At 43.3% G+C, this 15,250-nt stretch overlaps 2 protein-coding genes across 7 annotated transcripts in view; one reads left to right on the top strand and one right to left on the bottom strand.

Moving 5' to 3' along the window:
• dennd10 (DENN domain containing 10) overlaps positions 1-8,957 on the top strand; it is a 29,049-nt gene extending 20,092 nt beyond the window's left edge. For both annotated transcript variants that reach the window (XM_059653028.1, XM_048551222.2), the window contains exons 9-10: positions 213-307; positions 2,993-8,957. In XM_059653028.1, the coding sequence (XP_059509011.1) occupies positions 213-307; positions 2,993-3,163 (266 nt within the window). In that variant the 3' untranslated portion in view covers positions 3,164-8,957. The remainder of the gene's footprint in view (positions 1-212; positions 308-2,992) is intronic.
• The window catches only part of sfxn4 (sideroflexin 4), a 56,787-nt gene that overhangs the window by 16,613 nt on the left and 24,924 nt on the right, over positions 1-15,250 (bottom strand). For 2 of the 5 annotated variants that reach the window (XR_009446964.1, XR_007249569.2), the window contains exon 14: positions 13,368-13,537. Coding sequence is in view for 3 of the 5 variants with exons in the window: in XM_048551224.2 (XP_048407181.2) it covers positions 13,460-13,537 (78 nt within the window). In the remaining 2 variants the exon portion in view is untranslated. Of the gene's footprint in view, positions 1-8,861; positions 13,538-15,250 lie in introns of those variants that run through there. The other 3 variants (XM_048551224.2, XM_048551223.2, XM_048551225.2) reach the window with 2 other exon arrangements.

Here is a 15,250-nt window from a genome sequence, read left to right as displayed (position 1 = left end):
TGTTAAAGGTTCTATGTGCAGATTTCTTTTTGTATCACTTTAACATCCTACATTTCCCTGCCACTCTTTGTTGGCAACACAAATTGTTGTAAATTGCCTTACTTGCCATGAACAACACATCAGTGAGATTTGCAAACATGGGATGAAATTATTACTGGTTTTATTATTACAATTTGATGACAATATGAACTGTTTAACTCTCTCTCCTACAGAATCAATGACAATGGGTAAACTGCACAAGGACATTGGGCAATTCATTGTCCAATCAGCCAGTGACCCAGAGAAATCAGATGGTCAAGTGATTAAGGTGATTATTTGGTATTACGTCTCTGTCTCTTGAACTTTAAATAGTGCACAGTGATTTTTCTGAGAGTCTTATGGTACAACAGTAGTTTCCCTAATCAGGTCCAGCAGATGTAGATTCATAACTCTCTGTCCTAGAAATATGTCATAACATCTGATCAGGTTGATACAAAATATTTTTTTCAGGACACTTGTAGTGCACTGATAGTACCTTTATCTCTGAGTCAGGAAAGGCTAGGTTCAAATCTCACTTGTTCTACAGGTGTGAGATAACATGTCTGAATAAGTTGATGGAAAATATCAACAGTTCTGAGGGCCTTGTGATCAGCCCATCCCATCCATATTCTCCTGTAACTTAAGACTTCTTCATCACTGTCAACCATCCAATCTTTGTGCCAACCACAAACTTACTATCATCCTCCCACATTTTCTTCCATATTATTTATATGTATCACAAACAGAGAGGCATCCAGCATTGGTCTGTGGTATGTTACTGGATACCAGCCTGCAGTCACACAGCCTTCTGTAACCATCTACGTCCTGTCTCCTACCGTTATCAGTCTCACAATGAGGGGACCTTGTCAAAGGGTTTGCCCAAATTCATTAAAAATTAATTCAATTGCATTGCCCTCATCTACATGCCTGATTAGATTCTCAAAAATTCAATCAAATTTGTTATGTGTGATCTCCCTCTTACAAAGCTAGGTTGACTATCCCTAGGCAAACCTTGCCTCTCCAAACAGAGATTAATTCTCTCCTTCAAAATTTTCATCAATGGTTTTCCTACCACTGATGTGAGACTAACTAGTCTATAATTCCCTGATTATCTCTACCACCATTCTTGAAAAGTACAGCCACATAAGCTGTCCACCAGTCCTCATGTGGCATCTCCCCTGTGACAAGAGAGGAGTTAAAACTGTGGGTCACAGACCCTGTAATTTTCTCCCACAGCAGCCTGGGATACATCTCATCTGCACTTGGGTATTTGAGATAATGGGAACTGCAGATGCTGGAGAATCCAAGATAATAAAGTGTGAAGCTGGATGAACACAGCAGGCCAAGCAGCATCTCAGGAGCGCAAAAGCTGATGTTTCGGGCCTAGACCCTTCATCAGAGAGGGGGATGGGGTGAGGGTTCCGGAATAAATAGGGAGAGAGGGAGAGGCGGACCGAAGATGGAGAGAAAAGAAGATAGGTGGAGAGGAGAGTATAGGTGGGGAGGGGATAGGTCAGTCCAGGGAAGACGGACAGGTCAAGGAGGTGGGATGAGGTTAGTAGGTAGGAGATGGAGGTGCGGCTTGAGGTGGGAGGAAGGGATGGGTGAGAGGAAGAACAGGCTAACCTGAGTTGCAACCGCAGGAAATGCTACACTTGCCCCCACACCTCCTCCCTCACCCCTATCCCAGGCCCCAAGATGACTTTCCACATTAAGCAGAGGTTCACCTGCACATCTGCCAATGTGGTATACTGCATCCACTGTACCCGGTGTGGCTTCCTCTACATTGGGGAAACCAAGCGGAGGCTTGGAGACCGCTTTGCAGAACACCTCCGCTCATTTCGCAACAAACAACTGCACCTCCCAGTCGCAAACCATTTCCACTCCCCCTCCCATTCTTTAGATGACATGTCAATCATGGGCCTCCTGCAGTGCCACAATGATGCCACCCGTAGGTTGCAGGAACAGCAACTCATATTCCGCCTGGGAACCCTGCAGCCTAATGGTATCAATGTGGACTTCACCAGTTTCAAAATCTCCCCTTCCCCAACTGCATCCCTAAACCAGCCCAGTTCGTCCCCTCCCCCCACTGCACCACACAACCAGCCCAGCTCTTCCCCTCCACCCACTGCATCCCAAAACCAGTCCAACCTGTCTCTGCCTCCCTAACCTGTTCTTCCACTCACCCATCCCTTCCTCCCACCCCAAGCCGCACCCCCATCTACCTACTAACCTCATCCCACCTCCTCGACCTGTCTGTCTTCCCTGGACTGACCTATCCCCTCCCTATCTCCCCACCTATACTCTCTCCACCTATCTTCTTTTCTCTCCACCTTCGGTCCGCCTCCCCCTCTCTCCCTATTTATTCCAGAACCCTCACCCCATCCCCCTCTCGGATGAAGAGTCTAGGCCCGAAACGTCAGCTTTTGTGCTCCTGAGATGCTGCTGGGCCTGCTGTGTTCATCCAGCCTCACATTTTATTATCTTGGATTCTCCAGCATCTGCAGTTCCCATTATCTCAGCATCTCAGGAGTTACAGTTTTATTCTTTGCTTGGGTTTTCTTCTCCCCTTCCCTTTTCTGAATATGTTGATTCTCATGCCAATGTGCAGTTTGTAATTTCATGTTGGCATTCATAGCTGGACCAGGATATTGTTAGGTATGAAGGTATGGATGGCATCAAAACCAAGGCTAACACTCATCTCCCAGGAATGATTGCTGATCATGTGGACCAAAGCAGGAACCCTTGCTGACTTGACAGAGTTCACAGAACTATGACTGTAAAGCAGCTACTATTATCCAACTTCGATCAGTTTCTTCAAGAGTAAATAGAGAATTGACCTTTAGATATCCCTGGTTTGTGTGACTTGTGGACCTAACAAGAAACAGAGAGTGTAGATAGAAACAAAATTTAAAAACAAGATTCCAGGCTCGTTATCCTTTGTGCTGACTTCCATTTACATGATTCCTTTCAGGACATTTCACAGAAAACAAAAGAAATCTTGGCTAATTTAGCTTCACTGGCGCCAAATGAAGGGGGAAAACCCAAGATCACTCTGGAGATTCTAAAGGAGCGTCATTTTCCACCAGTGACTGAGAGCTTCCTCTATCACTTAGCGGCCGCAGAGCAAATGCTTCAGATCTGACTCTTGCCATTTACATTGTGAAACCTTTTATATAGTGGATCAAGGTGAATTATTAGACAGTATTCAGCTTAACAACTGCTTTGGGAAAATGAATAAATGATTGAAACTGAACTGGTACACATTACTTGCTGGATTTCCAGAAATACAAGTTAAATATATTCTGAATTGACCTATCAGTTATAGGAATGTGTATATGCATACTTGTATACTTAAAGAATCATGCTAAATCCTTAATTAAGGAAACTACATCTAGATCCAGATTATTCTTCACAAATTATTATGTACTTAGCTAAAGAAAAACAGTAAAATTGAATACAGGACTAGCTCCTCTGGTATGCCTCAAAATTCAATATGACTAATATGTTTGTTTGCATAAATTGCTGGTTTTTTAATATCTGGCTTGTCAAAATTGATTTTCTCTGAAATGATGCATAGGATTTAATGGACTTCTCCAGGAACAACCTGTGCCAATTGCAGGGTTCCACCATGGGAAGATTATCCTCACCCTTCACAATGATCCTCCTTGCCTCACTCTCACCTTGGGCCTATCTGATTGACTCTGGCTAGGTTGCCTCACTTATCTGGGTTTAGGGTCTCATTGGCTGCTTTCCCCCTCCCAGGTATCCTGGAGATATTACTGAAGAATTAGCATTCTCTAATTAACTGGCTGCTCTTGGAGGTGGAACATCCATGGTGAATGCCCTGGGAACCCTGACAGTGGATGATGTCCGACACATCGCCTGCACTTCCGCCCTCACCCTCTCTTCCCTCCCACAACAGTGATTGGGTTTCCCCTGTCCTTACCTACCATCCCCCCAGCATCCACATCAAGATGATCATCAGGTGCCATTTTCACCACCTCCAGCAAGATGACACCACTACACATATTCCTCTCCATTGTCCACCTTTCACAGGGACTGTTCCCTCCGGGACATCCTGGTCTACTCTTCCTTCGATCCCAACAGTGCCACAGCACCTGCCCCTGCAACCGTTGAAGATGTAACACCTGCCCATTTACCTCTTCCCTCCCCACTGTCCAAGGGACTATACATACCTTCCAGGAGAACCCGCACTTTACCTGTTTTTCTCACAATCTAGTCTACTGCATTCGCTACTCACAATGTGGTCCTCTCTATATTAGGGAAACGATGCATAGACTGGGTGACCCTTCGCAGAACATCTATGTCCTGCCTGCAGAAATTACCCTGAGCTTCCAGTTGCCTGCCCTTTAACACACCCCCTATTCCCTGGCCACCATCTCTGTCTCAGGCTTGCTGCAGTGTTCCAGCAAAGCTCAACACAAGCTGGAAGAACAACACCTCATTTTCCACCTGGGGACCCTGCAGCCCTCTGGACTCAGTACTGAGTTCACTAATTTTAGGGCCTGAATTTCCCCATGTCCTAGCCCCCTATCTCACACATCAGGCCTCATTATCACATAGCCTGCCATTACATACTACTACTGTTAGCCATTAACAGTCTCCATTAACCGCTGTTCACCCTTCTAGCCAGATCATTATCAACTCCTTTGTTTAATTATTCTTCAGTCTCTTTGGGCTCTATCCCCAACTACCACGTATACTTTACCGCCCCACCTTGATTTATGCATATAAACAGACAGGTTCCGAGCTACAATCAGTTCTGTGGAAGGGTCACCTGAGCCAAAACGTTAACTCTGTTTTCTCTTCATAGATCCTGAGCTTTTTTAGCAAAGTTATGTTTTTGTTTCTGATTTACAGCATCTGCAGTTCTTTTGGTTCTTAAGCCTGATGACAGACCTGGGAAGTGCCTGCTCGGAATTAAATCCCATCGAGGCTCCTGGACATAGCTGCAGGAAATGGGGGTGGGTTTACCTCCAGCTCTGTAGACAGTGGACAGGCACATCACTGCAGCCACTAAATCCTGACTCATGTCTGGACAATTATTTTGCATCCCACGCAACCACAAAGAATTAATTTTCTTATCTATTTGGCTATTTATTTTTCTGTTCCCTGTTTCTCAACAGTGCTTTCAGAACCAACAATCCCCACCACCTAGAGGAATAAGGACACCAAATGCATAAGGATATCACCCTCTCCAAGTGTCCTCATAAGTCAGAAACCCTCCTGAATTGAACAAGTATTTCCATATTTCAGTGTTTCTGAGTCAATTTCCAGGAACTCCATACAATCGTATAGGAATACCTTTAACACGTGGACTGCAGTGTTTTAGCCAGGTGACTCAAGGGCAACCAGGAAAATAAATGCTGCCCTTGATAGCAAAGCTTGAGAATTTAAAAAAACTTGTATCAAGTTTGATGTGTATTTTGAACATGATGATTGCTACATTACAGGCAGTTTTCATTCTGATAATTTAATGGCTTGTTCACATATTTCATTGGCATAATTACATGTTTTCTTCTTTCTAAATGGTCATTTTCTACTTCTTATTCAGCAATCATATTACACAAGCCTTTCTTTCAACTGGCTGAATCCCCATAGCAAATTTTCTATCCAATCTCACAACAGGAAAATAAATTCTTAAGCACACTCCCATGTTAGAGCCCTCCCAGTGTCCAACACATAAAAATGTTGCCTTAAGCGTAATGAAGTCTGAGATGAGTTAAATATTATGGGTGGAATCTTCTAGGCATCTAAGTGACATGGGCTGTGGTGAGATTTGTGGCAGAGTCAGACGAGAAGTCCAGTAGTACAGACTTTGACATCAGAGCATTTTGGTCAATCTTTTCTGCTTTTGGCAAGTGGCGTGGCAAGTTTCTTGCTAGGAGTAGTAAGTTGCCAATTAAGAAACCTACCTGGATACTCATAGCATCCCACCTTGTCTTGCCATTTTGTGCTTTGCCCTCTCAGCCAGAGATACCAGGCTCATTATTACTTCTTTCCATTCAGTACAGGCACCAAGGTCGGAAGCTTGCTGTGGTTGTCAGCAGGCCTCAGTCAAGTCAAGCAAGGCAGCTTTGTTCAGGAGGCCCTGGCACACAAAATCAAGGGCAGCTTTCCATACCAGTCCAGGGTTGGAAACTGTCAGTCAGCCACTCAGGGTAGTCAGAGTCAGGATGTTCTCCACAAGAGGAGTGAGGAGCCAAATATTGGGCAGCCTACCACCTGTCTTGAGTTTTCTGCTGTACTGGGGGCTGCTTTCCTCCTAAACTGAGGATGTAGCAAGTATTAAGGGAGATGAAAGTGGGTGACAAAGTTGTTACTGTTGGTACAAGTGGAGAAGTGTCCTGAGCAAGTGATTAGACAGAGCAGGCAGCATTCAGAGTTAGTGTTATCAGGGTTGGGGTTGGTAAGAGCGAGTGAGAGAAGATGTTGCATGTATTAGTGAGAATAGTAAACTATACCCTTGATGAGAGACATGTACAGTAGCAGCAATAGAATGAATGAGGGGTATCAGGGAGAAGACAGTGGAGCTTAAACAGGCAGAATGGAGAAGGTCATTGATCTCCTTACAGCACTGTGCATTCCAGTAGATGGCTGAGCTATCTTTAAGCCAGCTGGCTACTTCGACAATGCTGGCATGGTCCAGTGTCACAGCCTCCACTGCCAACCCTGGGAGATGATAAAGTCCCATGTTTGCAACAGTCTGTCCAGCAGTACCTCCAGATCCCTGCCTGGAAAGCAGGGTGACTATTTCCAACAGAGCCCTGTCCAGGGTGAATCTCCAGAACTGTGCAGGGCAGCTCTAGACTGACAGTGTTTGTCCAGATGTATTACCGGCTTTTAAAGATGGCACATGTACAAGGGATGCCAGTAAATTATAGGATATCTCCTGGGTGGTGTGTTGTTTCAAGAACAGCATATGGAAAGCTGGAGCCAGAATCAGATATGACCAATACCATGGGACAGACGATGTAGTTAATGAGGCAGATTTGATGAGAAATCTCTCCACAAAAAAAAAACTTAGCCAAACTGTGTAAGTCCAAAACAAAAAAAACACACACATAAGATTCAATCATATATTCGCTTTGGAATATAACAGCAGAGATTACAAGTGCAGCTGTGTTCACTCCATTCTGGTATCACTGGTCCCTTTTGAAACCCAATTTTACGTTGCATTTTTTAAAATGCACTCATCAGACATGCATCCAAATATCAGCTTCAGTTAATTTTTATAGTTTAGAAAAGATTGTCGCGAGTGCAGCTGCCACTGCCAATGAAGCTATAACCAATGTTTTTTAGTACTCCAGAATTAAATCAAACTTCTTGATTTGTAATGAGAATATTCACTTCTGCAGTGGAGCAGTTTCTTTACCTCTGGGCTTTTGTAGCATCTTGGCTGTGGAGGTCAGAAGAGTACTACTGAGTAATGAGAATGTGGGAATGGCCAAGTATTGTGGAAATTTTTGCGACTGGTATTGGAGATTGGATCCTTGACAAAGATAGATTCTATGGAACAGGAATTTATGCCAATGTTGTCTTCCAATTTATAGTCTTGCTGGAACAACAAAAATCACAACAAATCCATTGCAGCCCCATCAGTCTCATCTTTATCATAAGCAAAAACAATGAAAGGGGTATGTCAACAATGCTATTAAGTGACTTTTTCTTATCCTTTCATACATGTGGGCATCATTGGCAAGGCCAAAACGGTCACTAATCCCTAACTGCCCTTGAACTGAGTGGGTTGCTCGCTCATTTCAGGGGCAGTAAAGAGTTAAACACATTGCCGTGGATCTCAACCCACATATAGGCCAGGAAAAGATAGAGGGTTTTTCTTCTCCAAAAGATATTAGTGAGCCAGATGGGCTTTTATGATAATTGATTACAGTTTAACGGACATTATTTCTGAGACTAAATAGCTTTCAATTCCAACTCAAGTTTCACTAGCAGCTGGTATGGGGTTTAAACCCATGTCCCCAAGCGTTAGTCTCGGCTATTAGCTCATCAGTTCAGGATGTTACTATGACAACAGTAACTTGCTTACTTTAGGTTCTGACAGGACTACACAAGTGTCAAGCAATGAACACTTCTTACAAGAGAATCTAATCATCTCCCTATTGACATTCAATGTCATTATCATTTGTACTAAAGTCATCCCAGGATTGCAATCTAACAGATAGTACCTCATCAAATTTGAGACCATCCAGGACAAAGCAGCCAAATTCCCACTTTAATCATCCACTGCCTCCACCTCTGCTGCACTCGAGCAGAATTGAAATGGACTGGAAATATTTTTGTGTTGATGACAGAAGGTAGAGTGAATGATAAAGATGGGGAGGGTACCTACAGCAAAGATAAAGGGGGTGCTAAAAGTGACTGAAATGTAAAATGGGTGTCTGATGTGAAAAGGACAAAATGGGTCCGCTTTGCTAAAAGCAAAGCCACAAGTCAAATGTGATATTAAGGGTGTGTATTCAAAATGGTCAGAGGATATGGTCTGACGTTGCAAAGTGATCGGAGGTTCAAATGTATGGAAACACTATTGCAAAGAGTTAGACAGTCAGTCATGACTCAGTTTGTCACACTCTTTTCATCACTGAAACACAAGATTCTATATTCAAGAGATAATAGGAACTGCAGATGCTGGAGAATCCAAGATAATAAAATGCGAGGCTGGATGAACACAGCAGGCTAAGCAGCATCTCAGGAGCACAGAAGCTGACGTTTCGGGCCTAGACCCTTCATCAGATTCAAGTCCTGCTACAGATCTTCAGCACAAAAATGAAGGCTGCCACTTCAGTACATGACTGGGGAAGTGCTGCCCTATCAGAGGTACAGTCTTTGGGATGATATTAGACCAAAGTTTGCGAACAGGGTGATATAAAGACTGAAGAGTTGAAAAAATACAAGATTGAGGGTCTGAATTAACTTCAGAGATCACTGTTACTTTGGCTTTTAAGAAGTCGTATAACTGCAAATGTGTATGTAGCTTAGGAACTGTGGATTTTTATGATGAAGAGATAAGTGTCCCTACCTCCAGGATAGAAGGTCACTGTTTAAGTTGGATGCTATAATACATCCAAAAAAGGTTAAAAATAAAATTTTTAGATAGGAAATGGTCTGCGAGATTGGATGTAGTAACTCATTTTAATTCTTCCATTTGTGTTAGTGTTGTCTGTATAAAGAAGATTTTTGTGAATCTTGATTGGATTAAACCACTGACACAAGTCACTTCAAGATGAATTTACTTATTTCATCTGTTTTGGGTATTCGCACAAGAACAAGGAGCTGAATGAAAAAAAACAGGAGTTTTCAATAAATAATGAAACAATTGTTGGTTTGGAAAAAAGGAAGCGCCTGTATTACCGAAGTGTGCCATGATTACTCATTCTTTTTACTTAATTACAATAGATACAACTTAAAAATCAATAAATATCATGTTCTGGCAATCATTCACAGTACACACAGAGTTCAGCCGTCGGAGGTGGAAATGTAGAAATCTGCTTTGTTCTGTAACAGAGGTTTGAGGCCCATCTACGGTTGGCCACCAGCTCTCATTAGCAAATTGACAACTATCTGTGGATACCAACCAGCTGTGCAGAAATAACTTAATGGGTTTCGACTCGATGGTGCAGCAGTTGGCTTCCCAGCAGTGGCACCAAGATCGGTCTCAGGTTATGAAAGAAGAAAACTGATAGGGGGTAACTGGGAATTATTAGAAGAGAGCTTCATTCGGATGTTTGGTCCATGATTTGCAGATGCAAATGATCCAGCAGGTGTTTCAGTCAGAGTCCCTGCATACCTATTTTTCTATGTATCACCTGCCATATTGAATGCTTAGACATACATGACCTCAATGAATTTCAAACCTTAAGGTTTCTGCACCAGAAAGGATAAACATGCAAATTGTTCAACAATTTCATGATTATGGCCATTTCGAAGACATGGATAGAGCAGGGTCAGGAATGGATGTTGCAAGTTCCAGGGTTTAGATCTTTCATTAAAAGGTCAGGGAAGGTGGTAAAAGAGGGGGAGCTGTGGCTTTGTTAGTCAAGGACAGTATAACGGTGGCTGGAAGAACTTTTGATGAGGATTTGTCTACTGAGGTGGTATGGGCTGAATGGGCTGAGGTTGCCGAGGAAGGTTTGCTGACTGTGTCAGTATGGGTGGAAGTTAGGAACAGCAAGGGAGCAGTCACCTCGTTGGGGATTTTCTACAGACCCGCAAATAGCAGTAGGGAGATCGAAGAACTCATAGGCCGGCAGATTGTTGAAAAGTGCAAACGTAGCAGGATTGTTGTTAAGAGTGACTTCAACTTTCCCAATATTGATTGGAACCTCCTTAGTGCAGATGGTTTGGATGGAGCTGTTTTTGTCAGGTGTGTTCAGGAGAGTTTCCTTGCTCAGTATGTGGACAGGTTGATGAGGGGGGAGGCCATTTTGGATTTGGTGCTCAGCAATGAGCCAGGACAGGTGTCACATCTCGTGGTGGGAGAACACTTTGGCAACAGTGACCACAACAGCCTCACATTTACCATAGCCGTAGAAAGGGAGAGGATCAGTTACCAGGGGAAGATATTTAACTGGGGAAAAGGAAACTATGATGCTATCAGGCAGGAGTTGGGAAGTACAGATTGGGGGCAATTGTTCCGCAGAAAGGGCACAACAGACGTGGGGACTGTTTAAGAAGCAGTTGTTGCGAGTGATGCATAAATTTGTTCCTCTGAGACAGGTAAGAAGGGGTAAGATTAAGGAGCCTTGGATGATGGGAACAGAGGTGCTTCTCGTCAAAAAGAAAAAGGCAGCTTACGTGAGGTGGAGGAAGCAAGGGTCTAGCACAGCTTTAGAGGATTACAGGCTTGCTCGGAAGGAGCTCAAAAGTGGAATGAGGGGGGCCAGGAGGGGGCACGAAAAAGGCTTGGCAGGAAGGATTAGGGAGAACCCGAAGGCATTTTACTCATACGTGAGGAATAAGAGAATGATCAGGGAGCAGGTAGGGTCGATCAGGGATAGCGTTGGGAACTTGTGCGTGGAGTCTGAGCAGATAGGGGAGGCCCTAAATGAGTTTTTTTGCTATGGTTTTCACTAAGGAAAGGGACCTTGTTGTGAATGAGAACTTTGAGGATCAGGAAAACAGGCTTGAACAGATCGAGATTGAGGAAGTTGATGTGCTGGAAATTTTGACAAACATTAAGATTGATAAGTCTCCAGGGCCAGACCAGGTTTATCCTAGGTTGCTCCGGGAAGCGAGAAAGAAGGATGCTAAGCCGCTGGCAAAGATCTTTGCTTCCTCACTCTCCACGTGAGTTGTACCAGAAGATTGGAGGGAGGCAAATGTTGTTCCTCTTTTCAAGAAAGGGAATAGGGAAATCCCTGGAAATTACAGACCAGTCAGTCTTACGTCTGTGGTCAGCAAGGTTTTGGAAAGAATTCTGAGGGATAGGATTTATGACTATTTGGAAAAACATAGCGTGATTAAAGGGAGTCAGCATGGCTTTGTGAGGGGCAGGTCATGCCTCACAAATCTTATTGAGTTCTTTGAGGAGATCACAAGACAGGTTGACGAGGGTCGAGCAGTGGATGTGGTGTACATGGACTTCAGCAAGGCATTTGATAAGGTTCCCCACAGCAGGCTCATTCATCAAGTCAGGATACAGGGTGATTTGGCTGTCTGGATTCAGAATTGGTTGGCTGACAGGAGGCAGAGAGTGGTTGTAGATGGTAAGTATTCTGCCTGGAAGTCAGTGCTAAGTGGTGTCCCACAGGGCTCTGTTCTTGGGCCTCTGCTCTTTGTAGTTTTTATAAGTGACTTGGATGAGGAGGTTGAGGGGTGAGTTAGTATGTTTGCTGATGACACAAAGGTTGGAGGTGCCGTTGATAGTATCAAGGGCTATTGCAGGCTTCAGCGAGACATTGACAGAATGCAGAGCTGGGCTGAGAAATGGCAGACGGAGTTCAACCTGGATAAATGCGAAGTGATGCATTTTGGAAGGTCGAACTTAAATGCTGAATATAGGATTAAAGGCAGTATTCTCGGCAGTGTGGAGGAACAGCGGGATCTTGGTGTTCAAGGGCATAGCTCCCTCAAAGTTGCCACCCAAGTGGATAGGTTTTTAAGAAAGCATATGGTGTTTTGGCTTTCATTAACAGGGGGATCGAGTTTAAGAGCCGCGAGGTTATGCTGCAGCTCTACAAGACCCTGGTGAGACCACACTTGGAATATTGTGTCCAGTTCTGGTCGCCCTAATATATGAAAGATGTGGAGGCTTTGGAGAGGGTGCAAAAGAGGTTTACCAGGACGCTGCCTGGACTGGAGGGCTTGTCTTACAAGGAGAGGTTGACTGAGCTCGGACTTTTCTCTTTGGCGAGAAGGAGGAAGACAGGTGACCTGATCGAGGTGTACAAGGTAATGAGAGGCATGGATAGAGTCGATAGCCAGAGACTTTTCCCCAGGGCAGGATTGACTGCCACGTGGGGTCATCTTTTTAAGGTGTTAGAAGGAAGGTATAGAGGAGATGTCAGAGGGAGGTTCTTCACCCAGAGAGTTGAGAGTGCATGGAATACTTTGCCAGTGGTAGCCGTGGAAGCAGAGTCATTAGTGACATTTAAGCGACTGCTAGACATGCACATGGACAGCAGTGAATTGAGGGGAACATAGGTTAGGTTATTTTGTTTTTGGATGAGGATTATTCCACAGCACAACATCGTGGGCCAAAGGGCCTGTACTGTGCTGTACTTTTCTATGTTCTATGTATACATAGCAGTGTGGGACTCAGCTACCCAAACAGGCTGATAAGTTCTCACCTTTTGTTTGTGGTGTCATCAGGACAAAAATGAGGGCAAAATAGTATATTTTCATATACTTTACATAGTTTCTATATATACACTTGTACATTTTCAGGCCTCAGAATGGCAGGCAAATCATGCACTAAGTGTTATTCTTCATTGCCATCCAGTGAATTCTGCCAATGAGTCAGGTGATCATGAGCAGACAGTGTGATATTCCAATGGTATCCCAGAAATGACAAGGCTCCTATATTAAAATGACGCATTTCCAAAGGAAGTAGGGGACTGCAAGCATGGAACTGTAATGCAGCACAAGCCATTGCCTTAAAGACAGGATGGAAAAATCTTGGAAATCCATCATAGATAAAGGTATTTGATCACAACTTGTCAAAAAGCAGGGACAGTGGAACTTTTTTTTAAAAACTGATGTTAAAATAACTAATTATTTAGTCAAATGTTTGTTGTTGCAATGTTTTACATTATTACAAATACTTATGCATCAAATAAAATTTTGGCTGCATTTGAGTCCTGAGCTACCTGGTTTTGAATTATTGTCCATGCGTAATGAAATGTGTCCATGCGAACAATTTGACTCCAGGCACGATGCAACCTTGTTTGTGAACTTTCTTTCACAATCCTCTGTTATAATAAAGGCAGTCTTCTGTAGTGGCCGATTGGATCAAAGGTTCAAGGTTACTCACTTTTATCTGAAACAAAATTAACAAGTAGTTTAGACTTTAAAAATAGATGCTATTTTGCATGCAGAATCCTGTTTCAAATTAGCTAACTTCCACACTTGTACTGTCCATCTCCCCCTCCAACAACCACCTGACTTGGAGATTGCTCCCTGTCAACACTCTCACGGTTATACACAAAAGCATGATGAGTGTTACTGGTATGGCAATTGTAATAGGGGAAAATCAATCACGTCACATTCACAAATGCATGCTTTACCAGAGAAGTACAAAATTTGGCATTTTACAGATCTTCTGTTATACTGAAATCGGTTTAAATTTTCAACCACTGAACGGCTTGCCATTGACAAATTCACCCAGAATTGCAAATTCACGACCTTTCTGATCTGGAAGCCTCAACACCAAGGTGATAGAGTTTATTTTGCTACATACGGAGTTACTAGACAAGCCAGACAGTCATGGAGCTCAGAAGCAGACCCTTCAATCCAACTAGTCCACGCCAATCATGTTCCCAAAGTAAACTAGTCTCACCCTCCTGTATTTGGCTCATATCTCTCCAAACCTTTCCTATTCATGTACTTATCCATATGCCTTTTAAATCTTGTAATTGTACTGGCCACTTCCTTTAGGCTCATTCCATAAACGCACCACCCTCTGCGTGAAAAAGTTACCCCTCGGTTCCCTTTTAAATTTTTTTCCCTCTCACCTTAAACCCAAGCCGTCTAGTTTGGACTCCCGAATCCCAGAAAAAAGATCTTGCCTATCCACACCCCTCATGATTTTATCAACTTCTATAACATCACCCCTCAGTCTCTGATGGTGCAGGGAAAAAAAGCCCCAGACTATTCAGCCTGTCCCTATATCTCAAAACCTCTAGTCCTGGCAATATCCTTGTAAATCTTTTCTGCACCCTCTCAAGTTTAACAACGTCCTTACGATAGAAATGCAACCAGAACTATATGCAGTTTTCCAAAAGTTGCCTCTGCAATGTCCTGTACACCTGCAAAATTACATCTCAACTCTTATACTCGATGTTCTGACCAATGAAGGCAAGTGTGCCAACCATCATCTTCACCACCCTGTCTATTTGTGAATCCACGTTCAAGCAACTACAAACCCACACCCCAAGTCTTTTGGTTCAGTGACGCTCCCTCGGGCCCTACCATGAAGAGTACAAGTCCTGTCCTAGTTTGCCTTACCAAAATGCAACAATTCACATTTATCTAAATTAAACTCCGTCTGCCATTCCTCGGTCCTTTGGCACATCTGATCAAGGCCCTGCTGCAATTTGAGATAATTTTCTTCACTGTCCACTACGCCAATCATTTGGCGTCATCTGCAAATTTACTAACCATACCTCATATTCACATCCAAAATCATTTATATAAATTTTCACTTTTAAAATTGCAAACCTTGTTCTTCAAATACAACTGCCCTGATCCATAGTATATCAAGTCGCTCCTCCCCACCACCTCAGTTGCACACAATTATAGCCTCAAACAAAATGCTGCTCTCAGAGTAGTCATTTGGAATTAATTAAAGAATATGAGTTATTCTTCTTCCAACCGCACTTGCAACCCAATGAGAAAAAGCACTCTCTCATTTGACTGCTTCGGTCTTTAGGTATTTTTGCTCTGTCCCTATTATATTATGCTGCTGAGACTCAAAGGCATTTCTCAGTATGAACTATTACAGGTTTTGCAATGATTCTTTCTCAGAATTACG

This window comes from Stegostoma tigrinum, chromosome 20, assembly GCF_030684315.1.
Source record: "Stegostoma tigrinum isolate sSteTig4 chromosome 20, sSteTig4.hap1, whole genome shotgun sequence".
NCBI classification, from domain to species: Eukaryota; Metazoa; Chordata; class Chondrichthyes; order Orectolobiformes; family Stegostomatidae; genus Stegostoma; species Stegostoma tigrinum.
Note: the sequence above shows the minus strand (reverse complement) of the source record. Positions and strands in the feature narration are given on the sequence as shown.